General features: G+C 40.6%; 1 protein-coding gene across 5 annotated transcripts in view; it reads right to left on the bottom strand.

Moving 5' to 3' along the window:
- Positions 1 to 26556, bottom strand: part of DPF3 (double PHD fingers 3) — a 294848-nt gene that overhangs the window by 33134 nt on the left and 235158 nt on the right. For 3 of the 5 annotated variants that reach the window (XM_070758337.1, XM_070758347.1, XM_070758366.1), the window contains exons 7-8: positions 24954 to 25091; positions 5911 to 6039 (exon numbers count right to left, since the gene is read on the bottom strand). In XM_070758337.1, the coding sequence (XP_070614438.1) occupies positions 5911 to 6039; positions 24954 to 25091 (267 nt within the window). Of the gene's footprint in view, positions 1 to 202; positions 1496 to 2242; positions 2313 to 5910; positions 6040 to 24953; positions 25092 to 26556 lie in introns of those variants that run through there. The other 2 variants (XR_011559671.1, XM_070758356.1) reach the window with 2 other exon arrangements.

Genomic DNA, 26556 nt, shown 5'->3' with positions numbered 1-26556 from the left:
ATTTAAAAGCAATAGGTATTAATATTAATTAGACACTTCCTGATTTGATTGGTTGTTTCACAAAGAGGTGCCTCTTATCTCATTCATATCTTGGCTTATTTGTATCTCTATCTTGAGTTTCACTAGTCACAGTGGTCATTTGTAACAAATTCAAAGCGCAAACATTTCATGAAGAACAAAACATGCTTATTTTGAAACTTACCTTTTTAATCCTGCTGTTCAAATTTATGTTGCTGGAATAGCAAATCAGTTTCGGTATTCTCTGCTGCCCTTCGAAAATTAGTGAGTATTGCTTTGGTTTATTTCAAGAAAAATATCAAAAATAAGACTAAACGGGTTTTCAATATTATTTTTTAAAAAAATAAAATAAGGAACGTGAGGTATATTTTTTCTTTTCATTTCTTTCAAGATTCACATTATTTATTTCATCCATAGAATTAATGGGTGTATTCCACAGATGTGCTCAGCAAGTCCTTTCTTAAATGGTGATGGAAAGAACAAACAAAACAGATCCAAAAAGCAGTATCTCTTAAAAAGATGCCAAGCTTGGAGAGATGAAGACATTAAAAAATGTGTCCAAATGAAGATGGCAGGAAATTTGTGTTTCTGATTTTGTCAATCATCCTTGTGTTTGGTATGTTCTTAAAGGTGAACGTAGCAGTAGTACAAAAGGGGAATGGGGGGAAAAAATCCAGTGTGCTACAATAAATGCAATCGTTTGCGATGCAAAATTCATACTTGCAAACATTTGGATTTCCTTTTCATCATACTGTCATTGTTTCTGTATTTTTTTAAAATAATTATATTACCGCATAGATTTCATGCTTTTTTTTTTTGCCTTAATCTCAAACGTTTTTCTTCTAGTAATATATAGAATATAGAAATAAATATTTAAAACACTATTTGAGATAGGTACCTGCTGGTGTCCAACCCTTCTGATTTTGTGTTGTACCTGTGTATAATATATATATCTATATACCTATATATATATCTTAAAAGCTGAGAAAATTAGCGCTCTTCTATTTAATGGTTTATTACTTTTTTAAAAAAAAGGATATCCACATTTCACATTTGCACTGTTAAGGAAATATTGAAAATAAACTTGTCCAAAAAAAAAAGTTTTCAGAGAGGTTTTTCTTTTTAAAAAAAATTAGTTTGTTGTGCTTTGAGTGTATTTGCACCAAAGTGAAAACAGGTGGCTCTAAAAACAACAACAATAACAAAAAAAAAAACACGCAGTCACAACAGTAAGAGTTTAAAAGTAGAATGGCAGAAAAGTCATTCATAGAGTTTGTCTGCTTTAGTTTTTTTTAACAACTGCCCTTTTTCTTTGCAGAGTGGGAGCTGCTGCTCCAATTTGAGACAGGCTCTTCGGAATCCTCCTCCTCAAACCCATGAAAAGTCGAGGTGTCACTTTCCGAGGTGGAACCGAACAAGTCCTCCGTAGAAAATGCTGCCGCCGCTTCTTCCTTCCTGTTTTCTCTTCCCAAATGAGCTGACATGTATGATGAATATATCAGCACATAGGTTAAGAAACAGGCATCACGATTTACTTCATTAACATTACTTTAATCATGATTAGAAATTTCAGATAAAAGAGTCGCCTGGGTCGTAAATATATATGTATATATGCCTGTGTATACATGCACACACACACATATATTCAGGACAATAATGCAAAATGATAAAAACAAAAGATGAATAGTAAGGAAATTATAAACAACAACTGATATATAGATATATTTTTTTAAAAAAAACAATATTTATACCACTCCAGATGCCCCATATCTAAGGCAGCAAAAGGGTTAACCCTGTTTTCCTCTCTTTTGAAACGCATATAAAATATTGTTTTGTAATTATATGAGTAACTTTATCTTGAGCCCAGAGTTTATATTGTGTATCCATTAAAAGTGCAGGGTATAATGATTGCCTTTCATTTGGTATCAACCACTCTATTTTAGCATAATAACTCATTTCATAAGTTTTCCATTTTTTAAAAAAATAACCTCATTGAGTTCTCTTTCTGTACCAGTTCTCCTAAGTGGTGTGACTTCTTTGCAAATTAAAATGGAAAATATTTTTAACAATAAACACATATTGCAATAAATGTCTTTGTAAAAATATTTTATGAATATAAGTAAAAAATAAACATTTCAAAGCAGGAGGGAGAGAGAGTAGGGAAGACGTCTAATACAGTATATATTTAATATATATCAGAAACATTATATTACAGAATCCATTCCTTAAAGTGTGAAATAATTTCCTTCCCTCATTCCTTGTTGATCAGTAGTTCTAATAAGCGTACAATATAACTATATAGAGAAAAAGTACATTTGGTATAAGTGTGTGTGTATATATTATACACACATGCAAATACACTCACATATACATGTATATGTTTATATATACACTAAACTCTATCATTAGAAAGCCATATATAAAATCAAACTGCTATGGCATATTTTACAAATATGAGAACAGGAAGATAAGAAAAACCTTTGTATACAATAGTAAGCATGAAAAGTAAAGTATGTTGGAAATTCTGCCTTAGGGTGGTAGTTCACAGACAATGACTATGGTCAGAATTAATTATTGTTGATAAAAATATCCAGAAGGAAGCTATGCTTTCCTGGTGTAGCTAATTAAAACAACTTCTGATATTTAAAGATAAAGTGACCCAAGCTTTCATGAACTTTCCAAAGATGAATGCATGTATCACACAGATATATGGATATAGATATAAAGAAATAGAGGAGGAGCCCTCTAAATGTTAGTCAACTGGCCATGGAACAAAAGGGATATGTTTGGGTGACACAGCACATTTTTTAAAACTTTCAGGAAAAAACGTGAAACTATAAACACTTCATTTTTAATGTTATTTGCCACTGTTTTTCATTTAATTTAATTTATTAAAGTTATAAATTTATAAAATTTAAAATATTAAATTTTATTTTTATGTTGGCAGCAGCAAAGATAATACCATATTCCTTTCATTGGCTGCCAGCATATGCTTACTGGCATGTATGGTTGGTTGGTTGGTTGGTTGATTGGTTGGTTGGTTGGTTGGTTGATTATTTCTTTCTTTCTTTCTTTCTTTCTTTCTTTCTTTCTTTCTCTCTCTCTCTCTCTCTCTCTCTCTCTCTCCCTCCCTCCCTCCCTCTTTCTTTCTTTCTTTCTTTCTTTATGCCAAGAGTGATGGGCTACCAAAATTTTTACTACCACACGGTGAGCATGGCTTATGCATTTTGTTTCAACATATTTCAGTGCAAATTGGGTGCTCTGGGGTGGAGCTCCAAATTTTGCTATCAGTACTGCGTTCCTGACCGTACCCGTAGGAGCCCATCACTGCATGTCACCCTTCTCCTTAGACTCAGGGCAGCTTACAACATGTTAGCAATAACACTTTTTAACAGAGCCAGCATATTCCCCCACAATCCGGGTCCCCATTTTACCCAGCTCAGAAGGATGGAAGGCTGAGTCAAACTAGAGCTGGTGATGAAATCTGAACCGCTGACCTTCAGATCTAGCAGTCAGCTTTAGTGGCCTGCAGTACTGCACCCTACCCATTGCGCCACCTTGCCTCATTTTGTCTGATAAGCAGCCTACTTTTTTATACAAAAAGTTCTTTCAGATGAGAAATGCTCATCTGAAATGCTCATCCCACAATGCTCATCCCACAATGCTCAAGGGCAGGCCTACTTTTCAAGGTTTAGGACATAGGTGGCACATAGAGTCCTCTCTGTGGGCATGCGAGCCGTTGCCCCAGCTCAGTCCACCCCACATGCATGTACATCTCCTGCCAGCCAGCTGATTTTTGGCTGTTATCCACGCATGCGCAGGGCACAGGGGGTTGCATAGGCATTGCATTATGGATTATAAGTGCAGGGAGGCCCACTAGGCCCAAAACGGGGCACAGGGGTGTAGTGTGGGCCCCCCACAGCCCATGTATGCTCCCAGGCAGATGCAGGGAGGCCTACTAGGCCCAAAACAGGGTGCAGGGGGAGAACAGGGGGTCATGTGCGTATGCGCTGGTGGTGGGGGTAACGCGGGGATCATACATGCATGTGCATGGGGATGGGGTGTGCAAGGGTGTTGCATGTAGATTGCATATGGCTGCAGGCATATGGGCATGCACTTTCGGCACGCAACAACGAAAAGGATAGCCATCACTGGTCTAGGAAAACAAAGTAACATTGTTCAAGTAGGGCTTTACATAATTGAACATGTTTAAATGATGCTAATTGGAACAACTGATGTTTGGGCTTTTTTCCTCCACTTTAGGATTAATTTGACATTATCTGTCTTCAATATTGTTGTGTTTTATCTGTTTTTCCACCGGAATGGGCCGTGTAGTTTAAGGATGGTCCGATAGAAATCAGTAATTTGCTGAGAGTTTAATTCATTGCAGCAGGGTATAAATGCTGTTAAATAAGCAGATGAATAATATTGCAATCAGATCCTGAGATCAGTTTAGCTAGAGAATGTATAGTGTGTTTTATTCAGTTGGAGAACAACAAACATTTATATAAGGTATAAATATAAGGTCAGGGATAAAAGGTAAAAGATAAAGGTTTCCCCTGTCCAGTTGCGTTAGAAGCCATGTAACACATAGAAATCCCTTTCTTGCATTTTGTGACTGAAAAATGCATTCTGTAGCCATGTTTTTATAGTTAAAGATCCCTATATGCATGTGTGACACATGTACACTGTTTGCTTACCTAGGATAAGTTTATTTAGCTTTAATTTTATTAAATTTATTATGGTCACTCATTCCAAAGCTGAATTAATTTTATGAAGCTGATTCTTGAAATGCTAAACAAATCTTTGTTGTCCTTTTAATAAGTATGAAGCTCCAGAAAAATAAAAATGCACTCTGCTGCTGGCAATACCAGTACATATTTAGTGAAGCAAGTGAACTTACTGAAGGATTTCTAATAATTTTTCAAAAAAGAGAGAGCTTTGGTATTGTTTTAACAATAAACTCAAGTTAACAATTTTCAGAAGGAGAAACAACAAACTCAATTTATATATTGCGTAGATGAAGTGCATACATTTGCAATATTATCTCCATCCATATACATATTTAAGATAAAAAATAGTTCCTGTTATAAATAACATCTCTGGAAACTTAATAAAATAAAAACAAAAATCTTGTCACATATGGACTACATATATATTTCAAAAAATGGGTTTTAAATTTAAGTTAAAGTAGTTTATTTTAAACTGATTTTGAAAACATATAAATCAAAGTCAATGCTTTTACAAATTTCAGCTTCTTTCTTTGTAAAAAAAATATTTAACTTACTCGTGTTAATGGTAATAAGTTAATAAGTTATCCCAATAAGTTGGGATCAATTCTAATAAAAAATAAAAATACCGAAACTTTTAAGAAATAAAAAGTACTTATGATGGAGCAAATAATTTATATAAAGCGCACACTTATAAATACATATACAAGCATACATATTAAATGGAGAAATCAAAAACGCCCTAAAAGTTATATTCTAAATAATAATATTATCTTCAACCTTACCCCATAATCTGAGGTGTGCTTGTTTGTGTGCATGTATGAGAAAGAGAAAAACAAAGAGAAACAGAGACAGAAAGAATAACCCATTGTATCGATCATAATCCAGGTTGTAGAAAATTTGAGTGGCACATTATTGAATACCAAATGTAACATGTGAAGAGAAAAACTCTCCTTTAATCTTGTATTCAACTAAATGAGTCTTCTACAAGACTTTCCACTTTTGTGTTCCTCCATTAGTTTTAAAATATGCATTCAATCATATATTGTAAAACATAATCCACTCAAAAATCCCTTAATCTTATCTCTATAAACACCAAGATATGAAAAGAGTGCTGCTGTTGCTAAATGCTCACAGATAGCTACAATAACATATCACCTACCAGAACGCCCACAGTCCGAACATGAAACAAGCTCTTCTGGACGTCCACTTTTTTTATTCATATTAGATCCTCCAAGGCAGAAATCACAGTAGTTATTGGAAATGATGGCCCCATCTGGTCCTTTTTGGGCTGTAGGTAGAAGAATGTTATGTTAAATTGAGATAAATTCCACGTGTATCTTTTATTCTTATTAACTTACCGGTAGTTGTATTTGGACACCGCATTTATGAGCTGAAGATTTAAACTGGTCAAAGCCAAAGGATCAAAACTGGGCTTTAATCCTTTGGCGCTCTAAAATAAATTAAAACAGTTGGACCCTAGTTAAGTTTTAAGATATAATACAACTCAAAAGCACAATAAATGTGACAAAAACTGTTGTTATACTATAGTGTGTCATAATGTGTTTTTGGCTTAGTATGATCTATGAACTGATTTGCCATGGCTTGTGATGGTAATTGTGATACCATTTCTTTCTTGTGATGGGTTCTAAGCAGTGATGGGCATAGTTCCCTCTAAGCTGAGCAGTGAGCAATCGCTCACTTAAAAATCATCATCAACTCAGAGTTTTCCAAACCTGCCCAGAAGCCGAGAGGGAAAGAGTGAGAGGGAAGGAGAGAGAGAGGAAGAGAGGAAGAGAGGAAGAGAGAGAAACAGATAGAAAAAAGAGAGGAAGGAAAAGAGAAAGAAAAAGAATGGGAGTAAGGAAGAGAGAAAGAAAATCAAAATCTAGTTTGAAACTAGCTCAATTATTTAAGTGGCATTTTGATATTGATAGAGCTGCCCTATTATGAGCTCACTGTTATAGACACACAGTACAGTATTTTATTTTGAAATTCTCTGAGGCAAAACAGGGTGGGTTTTTTATTTGTTTGTTTGTTTATTTATTTATTTATTATTTCTGTGCCGCCCAGTCCCGAAGGGACTGCCGCTCAGACACTATACTTTTCCGCCCACACCAAAAAAAAATTAGAGGGAACACTGGTGATGGGCTACCAAAATTTTTACTACCACACTGTGGGCGTGGCTTATGCATTTTGTTTCAACATCTTTCAGCGCAAATTGGGTGCTCTGGGGTGGAGCTCCAAATTTTGCTACCGGAACTGCATTCCTGACCGTTCCCGTAGGAGCCCATCACTGGTTCTAAGCCAGAAAAAACAAATCTCATTGTTTAGCATGAAAGTGCAGCACACAAGAATCCAAAAGCAACTATTTTTCCTGAAAGCCTTGGGTATGGTTTCAAAGGATGTAATATTTAATGTGACTGAGGAAGAAAATTATTAAATATCTACATAATAAATAGAAGCATAGAAACATAGAAGATTGACGGCAGAAAAAGACCTCATGGTCCATCTAGTCTGCCCTTATACTATTTCCTGTATTTTATCTTAGGATGGATATATGTTTATCCCAGGCATGTTTAAATTCAGTTACTGTAGATTTACCAACCACGTCTGCTAGAAGTTTGTTCCAAGCATCTACTACTCTTTCAGTAAAATGATATTTTCTCACGTTGCTTCTGATCTTTCCCCCAACTAACCTCAGATTGTGTCCCCTTGTTTTTGTGTTCACTTTCCTATTAAAAACACTTCCCTCCTGAACCTTATTTAACCCTTTAACATATTTAAATGTTTCAATCATGTTCCCCCTTTTCCTTCTGTCCTCCAGACTATACAGATTGAGTTCATTAAGTCTTTCCTGATACGTTTTATGCTTAAAACCTTCCACCATTTTTGTAGCCCGTAATGCATAATACCTGTGTTTTCCCCAAAATAAGACTAGGTCTTATTTTCTTTTGCATCCCAAATAAGCACTAGGGCTTATTTTCAGGAAGGGTGTTATTTTTTCCATGTACGAGAGGCCCACTTTTGCTTGTTCATGGTGGGGCAGGAAGCCGTGCGGCATGTCAGCGCCTCTACTACAAGGCAGAAGGAATGGAGTTTCCCTATGTGGCCTACACTGGCTTACCTCAGGGACATCCATGCCCTGACACCTTCCTTTCCTCATGGCTGTGGCACCAGCACTCTGCTCGGCTTCCTGCTCCATTGCAGTCATGAGCATGCAAAAAAAGTGGCTCTTGCTGTACATAGTTGCTTGAGCTGCTGCCGCAAGGCAGGTATTGGGGCATGGATGGCCTAGCTGTGGGGGCCTGGGGAAGCTCCACACCCCTTCTGCCTCGCTCATGGCTGTGGCACTGCGAGCAACCAGACGGAATAGGACTGGCAGTCTGGCTGTACAGGCTCTTAAGTAGGGCTTATTTTGGGAGGTAGGGCTTTATATTAGGTACACAAGTAAAACATATTAGGGCTTATTTTCAAGATAGGTCTTATTTTCAGGGATATCACATTAATATTATTTATTATTGTTATTTAATGATTTTTTAATAATATGTTAAAATACAACACATTTCATGTTTGTGTTGGACTAATTCTTTTTCATGAATTCACTTCATGGCCCTGAAAAGATCAACATGGTTCTCAGCCTGCAAACAATTGTAACTCTTACTTTAGGACTACTGTGAATGAAGGGTGATATAAGTTCAACCAGCTTAGTAGAAATACAATTCCTTTTCTTTTTTGTCAGAAGTTAGGAATAGTGAACGGCCATCATTTTTTCCTGACCACTATGGCTCTTTATCTTAATGGCAGCATCTGGGAGGAAGATGGAAGACATAGCAGCTCCATCCTCATCCTTTGCCACTATCACACGTTTTCTGATTCTCAGCTGTGTTGGGTGCAGCTGCTATGGAGCCAAAAGATTATTGGTTCTGGTAAACAATATCACATTGTTAATATATATTTTACAAGATAAGGAACTAACTAATCTACATAGCTCCTATGAATTGCTACTCAAAAATCAACTGTAGCTGTTTGTTTTCTTTTTTATTATTATTATTATTAATTAGATTTGTATGCCGCCTTCTCTGTAGACTTAATTTTAAAAAGAAGCTTTGGACCACCATTCCTGCTTTTAAATGAGGCCTTCTAGAAATCTCGAAAGGCAAGAGTTTCTTTTCTGGTTTGCCTTCTTCCTTCCTTTTCTGTTCCCATCATCATCATCGTCATCATCGTCGCCATCATTTTGGGCATTTTCCAGCTACTGCAAGATGAAGTTGTCTGTTTTCTAATCCATTCTGTTCCCATGCCAGACAATATATGCTAAACTCTCTCTGGGCTATGCTAATTCCTGAAGATGTCCTCCATCTTTACCAAGGACTTTAAAATATATTTTCTTAACAATAACAATAACAACAACAACAACAACAACAACAACAACAGAGTTGGAAGGGACCTTGGAGGTCTTCAAGTCCAACCCCCTGCTTAGGCAGGAAACCTTACACTATTTCAGACAGATGGTTACCCAACATTTTCTTAAAAACTTCCAGTGTTGGACCATTCACAACTTCTGGAGGCAAGCTGTTCCGCTGATTAATTGTTCTAACTATCCGGAAATTTCTCCTTAGTTCTAAGTCACTTCTCTCCTTGTTCAGCTTCCACCCATTGCTTCTTGTCCTACCCTCAGGTGCTTTGGAGAATAGATTGACTCCTTTGTGGCAATCCCTGAGATATTGGAACACTGCTATCAAGGGGCATGCATAAGCGCACTAGCATGCTTTCCGTCCCCTGTCCTACTGTCTCTCCTATATCTCCTATATCTTCTCTTCTATCCCCCTAACTTTTCTTCTAGTCCGTCATTGATATATCCTATTCCTATATTTTCTCTTCTGTTCTTTCCTTGATATATTTTACTTTGAGTGTATCCTCTATAACCTTCATTGTGTATTACTGTGTTTTTGGACAAAATAAATAAATAAAAATAAAAATGTCTCCCTGGTCCTTCTTTTCATTAAACTAGCCATGCCCAGTTCCTGCAACCGTTCTTCATGTTTTAGCCTCCAGTCCCCTAATCATCTTTGTCGCTCTTCTCTGCACTTTAAGGGTGGGTTGTGAGGTGGATTAAGGCTACAGAAACACACACACAAATACAAACACATCCTAACACTCTTTCGAATTGAATACTCCAGGTAGCATTTCACCAGAAAACCAGAAAAACTGCTTATCAAAAGGACCTGAAGAAACTGTACACTAGAACTTGCAAAATAAAGGCAGGGAAGCGATTTACACGCTAATGGCATCCACAACGTGAAATCTGTTCTCTGCTTCTGGTGTGACTCGTCTACCTGCCAGAAGAGCCTTTTCTGTTGGCACGAAGACCAAACAGCACACAACAGAATGGGTAATAGGGTTGAGGAGTGTTTTCTTTGCAAAAAAAAAAAAAGAGAGAGAAACACAAAGCTTTTGTTTGATGGCTTAAGCTGTACAGGAGCCCGGTTTTGAACTTGGGCAGGATTTGGCTTCCCCATTTTCATATCTTCCCAGCCTTCATCCCTCGGAGGGACGGCTGACATACAATCTGAACCTACAGGGTAAATGGCATTGAGTTTCCCCTCGTGTGCCTTTCCCCTCCTACCGCTGACAGAGCTCATCTCTCCACAGGCTGACATGTTTCCATGACAACCAAAATTCCAGGCTCTGGCTGCCTCTGATCTTGCCACCTGTTATTACTCCATTTCTCAAGTGTAAAGAACTGATTTGTGACCTTTCCCCCCGCCCTCCTTCCCCTCCTCCCTCTCAGCCCCCCTTCTCTCTTTTCAAAAGACATAGATGGGTTTGAGGAATTATAAAACTACCACCATCGCCACATCAAATAAACAGGAAGGGGAGAACAACGCTGGCAGCCGAGAGCGGGCACGTTCCTGGAAGCGCCATGTGCATAGAGAACAAGCGATTGAATCCCTGTTGGAGATGAGTCCACTTCCGGCTGGCTTTCTCCCAACGTTTAATGAGAAATGAAGAAAGCCACTGGGGTGGGATTCAAAGGGAATGGCTCACTGCACAGACTGCGCATTGTTTATGCCCAGGACAGAGGTGGGAAACGGAAGCAAAATACAGCAGGCAGCATAAATCTCCCAGAGTGCTAAAGGACAAGCCAGATGGAGCTTACGTTTAAAAAAAAAAAAAGTCCAAACCTTTCCTCTTTATTCAAAAGGATTTTTGTACCGTTCTCTGCTTCCACTGTTGCACTTCTCTACCTCTGTCTCTTAGCCTTTTATAGCCTGACTTTGTATGTGATAGGAAAATGCTAATATCACTGCCACCTCAACCAAGATGCTTATCGTTGCTCTAAAGCCAGGTGCCTGTCTGTCACTACAGGGGAAAGCCTTTGTCTGCCCCACTAATGCAGAAAAAAATATAATTTCCATTTATGGAGCAAATTGCAAACTAGAAAGCTTTGGGTATGGGAGGCGGGGTGGGGGAGATACCCAGCAATATGAATTGCAATTTGAACTGTAAGAGAGAAGATAGTATTGTTAGTACAAGATAGTACAAGCAACTGCAGGTTGCAGGAACTGGGCATGGCAGGTTTAACGGTTGCAGGAACTGGGCATGGCAGGTTTAATGAAAAGAAGGACCAGTGGAGACATGATAGCAGTGTTCCATATCTCAGGGGTGCCACAAAGAAGAGAGAGAATCACCAAAGTATCTGAGAGGGTAGAACAAGAAGCAATGGGTGGGAACTAAACAAGGAGAGAAGTAACTTATAATTAAGGAAAAATGTCCTGACAGTTAGAACAATTAACCAGTGGAACAGATTGCCTCCAGAAGTTGTGAATGCTCCAACACTGGAAGTTTTTAAGAAGATGTTAGATATCCATTTGTCTAAAGTAATGAAGGGTTTCCTACCTAAGTAGGGAGTTGGACTAGAAGACCTCCAAGGTCCCTTCCAATTCTGTATAATAATAATAATAATAATAATAATAATAATAATAATAATAATAATAATAATAATAACAACAACAACAACAACAATAACAATAATAATAATAATAACAATATCAATTATTATTATTATTATTATTATTATTATTATTATTATTATTATTATTATCAATGTTCCTTTCTTTCTAAAGAGAATCTATGCAAGTAAAAAACCTAGCATATCAGGGGAAATATTCCAGACCAACTCACCATTTTGTACAAACGTTACTCTATGGTTTGCATTTGTTTCTAAACAAGGCCTCAAATCACATGGCAGTGCAAATGTAGCACCTGTTTGTAACTCTTTGAAGAGGTTGTGTCATCACTATGCAATACTGGTCAGAGAGGTGTTAAATTTTATTTATTTGTTTACTTAGTCATCTCACTTATATACTACCTTTGGCATTTTACAAGAACAATCAACAATGGATAATTTAATTTGCCACCCCAAGGATCTTTCTGGAACCAGGCCCAAACCTTTATATAGCCATCAGCTGTTCTGTTTGCAGTGAATTTTAGTACATGCCTCATCAGTGCTGCCAGTAGGTCAGCAGGGCTCAACCCTAGTGAAAGCACTGGGTGTAATCTTCAGAACCTGACCTTTAGCCTGTGTTTTAAATATGACAAAAGAGGGAATTTACTAAGAATATGTAAACCATATTTATTTAATTTGGGTTAATGTGGACTAAATTTAAATGGAATTAAATGTAGCTTTTGTCCTGGCCCTGTCTTCCTTAGACTATTATTTAAAGGCAGGGATGCTTGTCAGTTCTGTGCTGAATACATTTAGTAAAGTACAATTTATAAAGATAAAACATTTAAAACTAAAATAATGAGCTCCTGCAATGAAGTGCATGTCTTGCCAGTCAGCTATCTATATACAGTGGTACCTCGTGATACGAACCCCTCGTGATACGAACATCTCGAGATATGAACCTGGGGTTCGGAAATATTTAGCCTCTTCTTATGAACTTTTTCCAGCTTACGAACCCACCGCAGATCGCAAAATGGCGCTCCGCTGGGCGCCGCCGCCCAGCTATCACCTTTTAAAACAGCCAGGGGGCTTCTTGGCATTCTCCTGAACCCGAACCCAAACCTGAACTTTTCAGAAGGTTACAGCCAGGCGCCGCCGCCCAGCGGAGCACCATTTTTGCAATCAACAGCAGCGTTTTCGGCCGATCTGGAGGCTGAAACGGAGGTGGGGAATCCCAATAAAGAATTCCATGGGTGGAGCTTTGATGTCACGAAGACGTCCTTCCTGGTCGGCCGAAACGTGGCCTCCAGGAAGGACGTCTTCGTGATGTCAAAGCTCCGCCCATGGAATTCCCTATTGGGATTCCCCACCTCCATTTCAGCCTCCAGATCGGCTGAAAATGCCGCTGCCAATTGCAAAAATGGTGCTCTGCCGGGCGCCGCCGCCCAGCTGTAACCTTCTGAAACAGCCGGGCGCTTCTCGGCGACCTCCAGAACCCAAACCTGAACCTTTGCTGAACTTCCGAGTTCCGCATTTGGGAGAACGCCGAGAAGCCCCCCAGCTGTTTCAGAAGGTAACAGCCCGGCGGCGGCGCTTCTCAGCGGCCTCCCAAACCCGAAAAGTTCAGGTTCAGGTTCGGGAGAACCCCGAGAAGCCCCCTGGCTGTTTTAAAAGGTTTCCCCCCCTTGCACGCATTAATCGCTTTTACATTGTTTCCTATGGGAAACATTGTTTCGTCTTACGAACTTTTCGCCTTACGAACCACCTTCCGGAACCAATTAAGTTCGTAAGACGAGGTATTACTGTAATACCAAAGAATATAAAGAAAGAGACAGTGTAGGTGCACTCAGTCTTTTTAAGCTCTGGCCACCTCCATGCCATTCAAGTATTGATCTCAGGCCTGTTTGCCACTACCTTGAGAACCTATCACCTATTAGCTAGTATACTAGCTGTGGATAATGAGACTAACATTGTAATTTATTTGGATAGTACTACATTGATAAATATTGATGTTCATCTGACACTAGACTAAATTAATATAATCTAAATCTCAATATGGTTCTACATGTTCTATTACAAAATGTCATCCTGTTCTGATAGTATCAGGAACATTTGGTTAAAAAAATCATTAAAATGGTATAAGATGATATTTTTATATGTCAATAAGAGCCAATTTAATCTAGCGGCTAAAGCACCAGGCTAGAAATCAAGAGATTGTGACTGTAATCCCATTTTAAAGCATGAAAGCTAAGTGGATGACTTTGGCCTGTCACTCTCTTTCAGCCCATGATGTCAGCTCAAATGACAAGGCTAGTAGGGGAAAAGGAGGAGGTGGATCAGTTGTTCCTGATAAGAACAGAAAAATTTGTAATGGAAAAGACAAAGAAGAGAGCCAAACAGTGCAACACATCAGGAAAAGAAAACACTTGCGGTGGGTTCAAAAATAGGGCAGCTCTACAATTCCAGGTGCCTGAACTGAAAAAGATTATGTTCTACTTGTAGACAAAATATTAGTATCTATTCTACCGTATCAAAACTCTGTTATCTCTTTCTTCTGTCTGTGCTTAAAATACACTTTGAGTCATTGGGAGGAAAGAGGCAGAAGATATTTGAAAAAGGAGATGATTTCAGAAGAGTGCAAGAGTGACCCAATAATATGGAAATGATTATGATAACCAAAAATGCAAATGACTTGGAAATTCCAATAATGAAAGTCAGGGAGCATAGTGAATATTAAGAAGACTAAACTAATGATTATAGGTACAGTTGCTAGCTTGAAATTATTGAAGTAATGGATAGCTTCTGCCCTTTAGGATTGACTATAAGCAATAAAGAAACCAAACAGTCAAAAAATATGCCACAGACATATTGGCTATACAGTGGTACCTCTACTTAAGAACTTAATTCCTTCCATGACCAGGTTCTTAAGTAGAAAAGTTTGTAAGTAGAAGGAATTTTTCCCACAGGAATCAATGTAAAAGCAAATAATGTGTGCAAACCCATTAGGAAAGAAATAAAAGCTCAGAATTTGGTGGGGAGGGGAAGGAGGAAGAAGAGGAGGAGGACAGTCGCTGCCTAGAGCGAAGGAAGCGTTTCTTTTCTCTGGGCACTGGCAGAGGTTTATTCCCTCTCCAAGCACGCAGAGAAAGAAAAATGCTTTGTTCACTCTGGTCTGCCAAAGCCTTCTTAAGCACCACCGAAAGGTTCCTCTGGCAACCCAGAAAAGCCGGAGGTGGCCAGGATTAAAGGGGGAATGGCAGGAAACTGGGCAGGCCTCCGTGCCACTCTCAAATTTCCTGGGAAATTTTTCCGGGCTCTGGCTCTTAAGTAGAAAATGGTTCTTAAGAAGAGGCAAAAATATCTTCAACACCCAGTTCTTATCTAGAAAAGTTCTTAAGTAGAGGCGTTCTTAGGTAGAGGTACCACTGTACTTGGTAGAATAACCATTAAGGCCTTTTGTAAAGGCTGTGATTATCTTACTTGTTAGACCAGTGATGGTGAATCTTTTTTGGTTTGTGTGCCAAAAGGGTGTGTGTGGGTGTGCTAGCATGCATGCACCTGCCCTCACCCCTTCCCCCCATGCATGATGCAACCGAACTTCTGGTTTGCCCATTGGGCTGTTTTTTTGCACTCTGGGGCTCCAGGAAGCTTCCCTGAACCCTCCGGAGTGCAAAAAATAGTACAGCAGGCAAACCAGAATTCCAGTTTTCTATCTCTACCCATTGGGTTCTTTTACCCTCTATCCATAGACTTATGCTAAGTTGTACTTTTAAAAAATGTTCCAAAGAAGCTTTGCCTGGGAAATGTGGGGAAAATAGCTTGGAACCCACTAGGACAGTGATGGTGAACCTTTTTTCCTCGGGTGTCAAAAGAGTGTGCACATGTGCTATTGCACATAAGTGAATGCCCACACCCATAATTTAATTCCTGGGGAGGGCAAAAACAGCTTCCCCCAGCCCTGAAATCCCTCTGGAAGCCTGAAATGGCCTGTTTCCCAACTTCTGGTGGGGCCCAGTAGGCTCCTATTTTGCCCTCCCCAGGCTCTAAAATCTTCCTGAAGCCGAAGGGAGGGTAAAAACGCCCTCCCCCACCCCCTGGCAGCTCTCTGGAAACCAAAAACATCCTCCCAGAGCATCTGTGCAAGCCAAAAATCAGCTAGCCAGCACAAACATGCACATTTGAATTTAGCTAGGACAACAGCTCATGTGCCAGCAGAAATGGCTTTGCGTGCCATTTCTGGCACCTGTGCCATAGGTTCGCCATCACTGCACTAGGATAATGGCATCATTTTTTTTTAAATCTCTGGAGATGATAGGTCAAATGAAGCTTCAGCTGCAAGACTTGCCTCATATGATTTCTCCAGCAGAATGGCTGTAAGCTATAATGTTTGACCATAGCTTGAAGGTTGAATTAACCCCACAATGTTAAGTAATTTAAAATATAGTTTCTGGTCAGTTTTCCAACTCCAGTGTGTACTGGAGTTAGACCATTTCATTTCTTGATTCAAAAGCAGATGGAACACAATGACTGACCCCTTTTTTTTCTTTCTTTAGCATTAACTGCATTTCTGCATGATGAACCTAAAGACCTGCTTGCCGGACCAGATAAGAGAAAAGAACAAATGACAAGACTGTGAAAGAAACTAGGGAGAAGAAACATAAGTGTCTTGGATTTCAGGTGCCGATGCCTATGATAAAATGAATCAAGCCTGGCCTTCAGTGAAATCTTTATTATGAACTTATTAAAGGGCATTCTCCTAGGGAGAATATGTTTACTTTGCTTCATAACTGAATTTCTCTATGTAAGCTTTCTATCTGACAAATTTGCACGTTCACGTTTTCTGTCTAATGAAGTGCAGATGAATATTTGGTAATTCAGAAATATTCACAAACAACATGTAAAATGTAACCACAAAAGCAAAAAGTACTGAAGTGCTTTTTATGACTATGTAATTAAAGTGTTCATTATTTTTATTTTATATAGTTTGCAGGAAACAATTATTTAAAATTGTGCAAAAAAGATAGTATTTCCAGTTTCAAAATATGAAGGTTCTAATGAAAAATTGTATTTCATTTGTTTATCATTTAACATTTAAATATGTTAAAGGGTTAAATAAGGTCCAGGAGGGAAGGGTTTTTAATAGGAAAGTGAACACAAGAACAAGGGGACACAATCTGAAGTTAGTTGGGGGAAAGATCAAAAGCAACATGAGAAAATATTATTTTACTGAAAGAGTAGTAGATCCTTGGAACAAACTTCCAGCAGACGTGGTTGGTAAATCCACAGTAACTGAATTTAAACATGCCTGGGATAAACATATATCCATCCTAAGATAAAATACAGAAAATAGTATAAGGGCAGACTAGATGGACCATGAGGTCTTTTTCTGCCGTCAGTCTTCTATGTTTCTATGTTTATAAACTGTCCAATTTATGATTTGTGAGTAGATTTATGGTGCAATTAAATAGTGCAGAGCCTGGGGGTGAAATGCTCTCAGTTTGGACATACCTACCAGCCGTTGTAGAGACGGAAGCGATCACAGCATAAGGCTTTGCCCACCCAACTGGATCCACCATTTGGGTTCGTTAATCTTCTGTGCATGCCCAGAATGCTTTGCGCATGTGCAAAGGGTAAAAGAACCCAATGGCAGCATCCTGGCAGGTGGGCAAAGCTCTATGACAACCAACAGATACACCCAAACCGGGAACATTTCACCCTGGCACAGCCCTATTTTTACTATTCTGTACTAGCCAATCACAGAATGGTTGCCATGGCTATACAAGTAGTTCTTATTTAGCGACTGCCTCGTATAGCATCACTCAAAGTTATATAGTGATGAAACAGTAAATCTGTAGGAAATGTTTGTACTTGGGACCTTTAGGTATGTAAAGCAAAGGAAAGTTGAAATAAGATAATAAGAACAGTTGCAATTTCATATAGTGATTGCTTTGCTTAACAACTGAGATGCTAATTGTGGTTGCTAAACCAAGACTACTTTTAGTTGCTATGAAAATAAAATTGCTGTCAAAACTATTTAGGAGACTGTGAAGAAAGGACAATAGAGAATGAGGTAGCTCAATGGAGTCACTGAAGTAATAGGTGGACTCCAGAGGATGATAGAGGACAGAAAGGCCTGGAAGAATGTTGTCCATGGGGTCACAATGGGTCAGACATGACTTCGCAACTAAAAAAACAAGTCTAAGAAATCATGTTATCAATACTGACCAATACATTTATATTGATATGCAAAAATATGTAATAACATGAATGGTCAGAAAGATCTAGCTAGTGTTTTAAAATTATAAAGTTTAGCTAGGAACTTAGTCAGTTTTCTGTAACTAGAATTTACCACTTGGTCGGAGACTCTGGAAGGCTTTTTTCTTTAAAATACAGTGGTCCCCCGATTATTGCGAGGGTTCTGTTCCAGGACCCCTCGCAATGATCGGTTTTTCGTGAAGTAGCGCTGCGGAAGTAAAAACACCATCTGCGCATGCGCAGATGGTGTTTTTACTTCCGCCGCAGTAGCGAGGAGCCGAAGATTGGGGTTTCCCCGCCGCCCACGCAAACTCCTCGCTGCTGCCGCGCCCGCCGCTTGTCCGCCGCCTGCCTGCCCGCGCGCCCGCCCTTCGCCCGCCCACGCCGTTCGCTCGCGCCGCTTCCCAGCTGAGTCCTGAAGCGAACTTCCGGAAGTTCACCTTTGACGTTTGGCTTCGGGACTCAGTTGGGAAGCCGCGCGGCTGTTTTAAAACGTTGCTGCCGGCATGGGGGGCTTCCTAGCAGCCCCCCAAACCCGGGTTGTGGGTCCGGGGGGTGCTGGCAAGCCCCCCATGCCAGCGGCGACGTTTTAAAACAGCCGCACGGCTTCCCAACTGAGTCCCGAAGTCAAAGGCGAACTTCCGCGTTTGGCTTTGGGACTCAGTTGGGAAGCCGTGCGGCTGTTTTAAAACGTCGCCACCGGCATGGGGGGCTTCCTAGCAGCCCCCCAAACCCGGGTTGGGGGTCTGGGGGGTGCTGGCAAGCCCCCCATGCCGGCGGCGACATTTTAAAACAGCCGCGCGGCTTCCCAACTGAGTCCCGAAGTCAAAGGCGAACTTCCGCATTTGGCTTCGGGACTCAGTTGGGAAGCCGCGCGGCTGTTTTAAAACGTCGCCGCCGGCATGGGGGGCTTCCTAGCAGCCCCCCAAACCCGGGTTGGGGGTCCGGGGGGTGCTGGCAAGCCCCCCATGCCGGCGGCAACGTTTTAAAACAGCCGCACGGCTTCCCAACTGAGTCCCGAAGCCAAACGAACCCGGGTGGCCAGGCGAGCAGCAAGCGAACGGCGGGTGGCCGGGCGAAGGGCGGGCGAGCGGCGAACAGCGGGCGAGCGGGTGCTGGGGGGGCTTCTCGCCCTCCCGCCAGCAAGAGGGGGAAGACCCAGGGAAGCCGCCCAGCAGCTGATCTGCCCGGCGCCATCTACGCATGCGTGGCCATAGAAAAAAGGGCGCGCATGAGCAGATGGTGTTTGTACTTCCGGGTTGAAAAATCGCCATATAGCCGTTTCGCAATGATCGGGATCGCAATACCCGGGGGATCACTGTAATAGATACCACAGCCTGAAACAGTTTGAAAACCTTTGAAATATGAAGCAAGAAATGGTGAAGGCGAGGAGAAAAGGAAAGCAAAACTAAGCTTCAGTCAGTGGGTTAAACTCAAGGCCCACAGGCCACATCCGGCCAACAAGGTGCTTAGATCTGGCCCATGGGACCAGCCTGGAAATATCAAAGGACTGGCCAGTTGTGCCTCTACTAGCAAAAATGGAACACGCACAGCACCCTCACAAGAGGTTTTGGCCACCAGAGTGCTGCAGAAGGCCTTCCAGGCCAAAAAAGTAGCCTCTGGAATGTTCCACGAGGACTTCCAGGCCCAAAATGAACCCTCCAGAGTGCTGCAGGAGATTGTCCTTGACTGAGAAGGTTATAAAAGAGAAGACAGGTAAAATATTTTACCTTTCAGATTTGCAAGATTCTGCTACTATAGCCTATGTCAATAATTTATAGTTCCAGTCTTCCTATGGAATCAGTTTCTGGATCTGGTCTCTCTCTCTCATATGGTGATCAAGTAGATCAAGTAAGTATTAAAAAAACAAAATCACAGAAATGTACAACTCTCTGTTTTTATAAATGTATAAAACCATGTGTGTGGAGATGCAGTCCCACAGTCCCATGTGTCTACCATGGCCACATCCAGCCACCAGCCACCTACTCCCCGGCCCTCTGAGGTCAAACACAACCTTGATGTGGCCCCCAGTGAAATTTAGTTTGACACACACAGACACCGAATTAGGTGGACACTTTTTGTCTTTTTAAAGTAAATTCTCCCAAAAGACATACAACAAAGACTGGAAAATACAAATATCCTCATGGACCCTCTGTTGCTGACTCACTACAGATCAGCTTTAGCTTCAATAATTTTCTGGATAATCTACTTGTGGTCCATTCCGAATAGTTTAAAAGATGCTAGAAAAAGGAGCAGAGCTGGAGATAGTAAGAGGAACAAATGCTATTAGCTGTTTAGCTGGCACCAGGCAACGAATCAATATCTGTTTCTGACAGATTCAACAACAGCAGGCCTGTTACTACAACAGATATTGCCTCAAGGTGTTGCGTGATTAGAAGAAATGGAAGAACCTGAGGGGAAGGGAATATGTAAGAAAGCCGGTGCAGAAATAAGATGTCTGTTACCTTCTCACCCCCATTATATTTCAATGTGGTTTTGTTTGCCTTCATTTAATTGGTTTGCTTAATTTGCTTTCCGTGCAGCTAGGGGAATAAACACTGGATTGCTATTTATGGTATCTCTGCCCTTTTTATCCATTTCAGAAAGCTGAAGATTAGAAATGAATTTTTGCCCTCCTCAAAAGCTTCCACCCACCCACCCACCCCAAAAAATCCAGGCTTATGACATTTTAGGTTTGTCAAATCTGATTCACAAATGCCCCTAGAAATAGATGGATCTGGCATTCTCAGCCTCATCCCTTGGCACAAAAGAACCGGTTAACAATTGTGTATTAGGTATATGAACAGCATATTCACATGGAAGATAGATGACAGCATAAATGAAACCCTGCCATGTGAAAAAGAGTGAATGAGTGAATTGAATTCCAAGCTGTAAACAGTTATCCCAAAAGAAGCAGAATTCTCATATTCTCATATTCTCTTTCTCTTTCTCTCTCTCTCTCCAATAATATTCTTGGATCAAAGGGAGATAACTCTTGTGCACTCTGAATAGCTTTACCTTCTTTTACCTTCTGCTCATCTACAGAGTACTTTGTGCCTGACGGTACCCCTGAATTAACCCACAAATATGGGGAGATTTCCTTTGCTGCATAGATAAGATTCTTTTATCTTAAACCATATTTTAAGATTACAAAATGAAAAGAGATCCTAAGGATTTAAAGACTTAAGAAATTTTTGCAGAAAGCTTAACAAAGGGGTTTAACAAAGTTTTAAAATGGATAAAAGAAACTTTTATTTTCCTATTTGTTATTATTTTTATTTTTGAGGAAAGTGCTTTGGCATAAATTTGAACTTAGCTACTTAAAGAAATGAGAGAATACTTTTTGTTTATCATTAACATATGCATTTAACTGGAGAACTCTACACATCAGAAGATAAGGTACTGAACTAGACAGTGATGTTTTGATGCAATTGTGATGTGGGTTGAAGTTATGGGGAGAGGGCAGCCCCTGGTTCTAAGAATAGGAAACATCGGTGGTGGGAGACTCTGCCCACCTTCCTGGGGCGCTTCTGTGTATGCGCAGTAGCATCACGCATGAGCATGCACACAAACCAGTAGTAGTAAAGGGTTTTACTACTAGGAGAGGGAAGCCTTCTTTTTCCTCTTTCTTGTTTTATATACTTTCACTTTTGGTTTTAATATACAATGCAGTAATGGATTCCTTACTGGTACGGGCCACATTGCACACCGGTAGTAAAAACAGCAATGCTCATGTAGCTCCGGGTGATCAGTGGGCGGATGTTGTACATCCCACAAAGATTTGCCTTCTGCACATTCTTCCAATTTCAGTGATTTTTTTGCTTCTGTGCAAAAGTTTTCCAAAAATTGCCAAAATCTCTCTCCTGCATGCGCTTGCATGCGCAGAAGCAAAATCTCGGTGGGATGCGCCCGCTTGGTGCTAAATAGGAACCTCTGCCTGATACAATGGTAACCACCAGAAAAATTGCAACAGAGGGCAGGAGGAGATTGCTAGAGTAAGTTTGAGAGAAAACAGTTACCAGATGTTCTTCATAAATTATTTGCAGGAAGGGCTGTAAGATAGAAATGTATGAAAAAGAATGACTTGTAAAGATAAAAAGAGACCACGCAGCACAGGAGGAAGTGAACTGGCAGGAAGGTAAGTTAGAACCCATCCCTGAGTTTCTTAATAATTTTATTATTTTATGGTTGGGAGTCACCACAAGATGAGGTACTGCATTCAAGGGTCACGGCATTAGGAAGGTTGAGAACCACTGCTAGTGTGGTTATTATTTGAGACAATTACCTTAAGGGGACATCTCCAAGAGATGTTCTGTTCTCTCTCCCATCAGTTCACCTTGTATTCACACTAATGAGAAGATTCTTCAAGTCCAGTCTTTAATGATCTCCTCTAATGATTTATAGCATCTTACAACATCATCCAGCCATTGTTGGCCAAGATAATAGTAATGAGGACATGTGACTGGATGATACTAGATGATGCTATAAATAAATCACAAGGGAGGAAATGGCCTATGTAACAATGCAACTCTGACAAATATAAATTCGACAGCCACCCACCCTAGCAAGACCTGAGGAGGCTGGCATTCTTCCTTTGTTTTATTCCATGTACAAGGAAATCAACCAACTATGGAACAGCAGTATTAACAATCACATGCACAGCAATATTATGTGTATCACAGCATACTTTAAATCTGACCAATGAAATAACTGTGTTTGAAACCTCCCCCACCGCAAGAAATCAAAATAGTCTCAGAATAAATAAAGGTATCTTTCACGTCTATGAGAATAGCACACTTCTTGCAATATAAGGATTATTTCTTATATTTAGGCCCTCTTTATTTATCTGTCATGATTGGTTGGAGACCACTATGTTTTTAGAAGCTTTAGTCTATATTTTGTTAGAAATATTTGTTTCCTTTGGGAAATTGTTTATCTTGGAGCATATGTGTTTGTTTCCTTTCTACTCCTCTAGGTTAATCATGGAATGCTATACATGTATGCAAACTGTTCAGAAGAAATTTTAAAACATCTAAAATAAAATAGTATACAAAATTATGTCGAATACCACTTGAAATTTCTTGTTTAAGTGCCAAATGCTCTAAGAAGCCTTATCATAGAATAGCAGGTGATCTCTTCCAATGTTTCTATTTTCAACTTTCTTTTATATGACAGTTTAATGAAGTAAGTAGGGAAGGACTATTGTTTTAGCCATTTCATTAGTCTGAAAAAATACCTAAAGTCAGAAATGGAGAGCATCAAGCTTCTCTTTAAAGTTTATTTTTAAATAACCAGTCCCTGTGGTTGTTTAAAGAACACACCGAGAAATCATATCATTTCCACATTTTTGCTGTGATTGCCTCAGTAATAGGCACATTTCTTAACAATGCACTTTATATTACACCACCAAATGTAACAAAATAACAGTTTATACTAATTTAGAATTATACTTCTAAAAAGAGACTAATAGCTATACTCTACAGCAGCGGTCCCCAAACTACGGCCCGGGGGCCAGATGTGGCCCGTTGAGGCAATTTATCCGGCCCGTGGCAGCACATGAGATTTTACATGGAGCCGGGCGTTGGAGTTGGGGGCGGGGAGCGACAAAAGTGCGAAACCAGCTAAAGTTTTTCTTTTTTTGAATGGCGAAGGTTTTTCTTATTCTGAATATTGCGCGTGCGCGCGCACTCCCCATCCCCTTGTGGGCTGGCAGGGGGATGGGGGCGGAGAGGCCACAACCGAGAGGCTTGGCACCCGCCCATCCGTGGCGGGCGGGCGCGGCTCCCTTTCCTTCTCCCGCCGGCAGCCATCGCTGCAGGTTCCTTGGGTGGGAGCTGCCACTCCCTCTGGACAGCCCAGCCAGGCGGCCGTAGAAAGTGCAGAGATTATTAGAAAGTGGCAGAACCCAACCGAGGAACTTGCAGAGACTGTTCCCGGCTTGGCTGGAGGCGACGGCGGTGGGTGAAAGAAAGAGCCGCGCTTGCGCGGCGCGATTGCTGGTAACAGAGTGAGAGAGAGAGAGAAAGAAAAAAGGAGAGGACAGAAGAGAGAGAGAAAGAAAGAGAAAACTCGGCAAGGAGTTGGGGACTTGCTCCACTTCACCTCCTCCTCCTCCCTCAAGGCAGCGGCATTAAGAAAACCGCAGGGGTTTTTTTTATAGTCCAGCCCTCCAACAGTCTGAGGGACAGTGAACTGGCCCCCTGTGTAAAAAGTTTGGGGACCCCTGCTCTACAGCTATAATTTCATCTGATTAAAAACCATTATTATTTAGACTGCTTTGATAGCAATGCAACTCAATATTTACCATTTATTCTTATCAATAAAGAATTACATCTTAGCACCAATTTTATTTTACTTTCAATACCACATTTGTATTATAAAATACATTCCTGTCCTGCAATATATTTCTGTAGACATTTCCTCTCTTAGGAGCAATGCTTTATAAAAAATTATAAAGTGTCACTTTTCAATCCAACATCCAAACTTCTGTCATAAAAAAATGAGGCAAATATAGCCTCAATACATTTTTCATAATGTCCAAAAGTTTTAGGAGCAAAAATAGTAAATCTCTTTCTTTAACCAAGACCTTTGTCTCTTATTTGTTCCCTTAATAGAGAACTTTACAAAGCTTGGAAATTTTGTCCAGTAACAAGAAGAAAAAGACATAAACAAAAAGCGAACATATAGATTGTTCTCAGAATGAACCACTAGAAAATTGTTGACTTGGCTCTTCTCCACATGTTCATCCCAGAGGAACAGTGATGGAAAGTGACCCACTGCTGAGCTAATGGGAGGTCTGAGACGAATTTTGGATTAGCTGAGATCAGCATCTGGAAAAGCTGCAGCTGATTAGCTCCATTAAAATGCCTGGTCCTAACAATTCACAGAGGAGCAAAGTAAGCGTAGCCACAGCTGTAATGCAAAGATGGACGAAGCAGTGGAAAGGTAAACTGGAGCTTTACATTATGAAATATAAAGGACACAGATATCCTACTCACGTTTATGATTTTCATTTCTGTGGACAGGCGGTGAACGTGGCTCCTGTTCCCGAGCATCATCTCCTTCCTCGCTAGCAAGGTGAGTGTGAGCATAGTGATAGCTCAGGCCTGGTCGATTCTTATAGCGCTTGCCACAAACTGCAAACACAGAAGGTGCAGAGAACAATGAACAGGATCAGCAAAGGAATACAGGACTCATCTTGCATACTTCTATACAGCCTACATCAATCAACACAAGTTCTATTTATATTTCTTGACCTGAAGTTTTGCGTGCTTCAAAAATTATGCATAAGAATTGCTAGGGACCATATAGGAGTGTGAGTACAGAACATATGTGACATTCATTAAAGACACCTGATGTTTTTCAGGCTTCTGAGCCTCGGTGGTGCAGTGGTTAGCGTGCAGTACTGCAAGCTATTTCTGCTCATCATCATCAGTTTGGCAGATCGAATCTCAGCAGACTCAAGGTTGACTCAGCCTTCCATCCTTCCAAGGTCGGTAAAATGTGAACTCAGATTCTGGGGGGAAATATGCTAACTCAGAAAGTAAATCTAAGTGCTATTGCTATAAGTGATTCCCTGATTACTATCCCACCCACCTTAACACTTATCATCTAGAAATGACCACCATTTGGAGAACTGGGTCCTGCATCTGAAGCACATGCTAAATATTCATGCAATATCTAAATACTATATGTGCTGTTGAGTAAAAAAAATTCTTTTCCATGCCAGAATCACAGTTGCAATGTCTGGGATAATAGCAATAGGATTTAGATTTATATAAAGGGGTGGGCAGCAGACAGGACTGGCTGGAAAGCAGTTCCACTGGTGGAAATGAAGATACTTGTGCAGGCCCAGCTGATCGGTGGCTGTCACTTCCTGCATTATTGGTCTCAGTTTGGCTCTCCTTTTTTCCCCTGCTGCCTTCCTTGCTTTTTTCCTCTTTCCTCCTTCCTGGCCTCGGATAAGCTTCCCTCTCTCCTGCCCGGCTCCCGTCCAGCCTCACATGGCCACCTCCTGCCTGAGGTGCAAGCAGAAGGCGTGGGTGGAAGCAGCACTGGAAGCATTTATGCTTCTGGCAGCACTCATTCGCCTAGGTACCAAGCCTGAGGAGGTGAGAGTGACCCAGGAAAAAGAGTGTGGGAAATGTGAAGCAAATTGTCACCCCAGCGAGCAACACTGGTAAGGTTGTAAGTCGAGGACTTAACAGTTCACATAAATGATGATCATTCAAGCCACTCCCATCTGGTCACATGGCTGGCAAGCCACTCCTACCCAGTCATATGACCATTAAGCTACACCCACAAAATAAAATGGTCACCTAACATCAAAAACATCATCAAAAAAGAACAACAAAGAATGTTCTTTCTGCGCCAGCTCGGGAAGCTCAAACTGCCCAAGGAGCTGCTGATACAGTTCTACAGAGGAATCACTGAGTCTGTCATCTGCACCTCTATAACTGTCTGGTTTGGTGCTGCAACCCAACAGGACCGACACAGACTTCAGAGGATAATCAGAACTGCAGAAAAAACAATTGCTGCCAACCTGCCTTCCATTGAGGACCTGTATACTGCACAAGTCAAAAAGAGGGCGGGGAAAATATT

Source organism: Erythrolamprus reginae, chromosome 1 (assembly GCF_031021105.1).
Source record: "Erythrolamprus reginae isolate rEryReg1 chromosome 1, rEryReg1.hap1, whole genome shotgun sequence".
Classification (NCBI taxonomy): domain Eukaryota; kingdom Metazoa; phylum Chordata; class Lepidosauria; order Squamata; family Dipsadidae; genus Erythrolamprus; species Erythrolamprus reginae.
The sequence above is the reverse complement of the archived record's forward strand: the minus strand, read 5'-3'. Positions and strand labels throughout refer to the sequence as shown.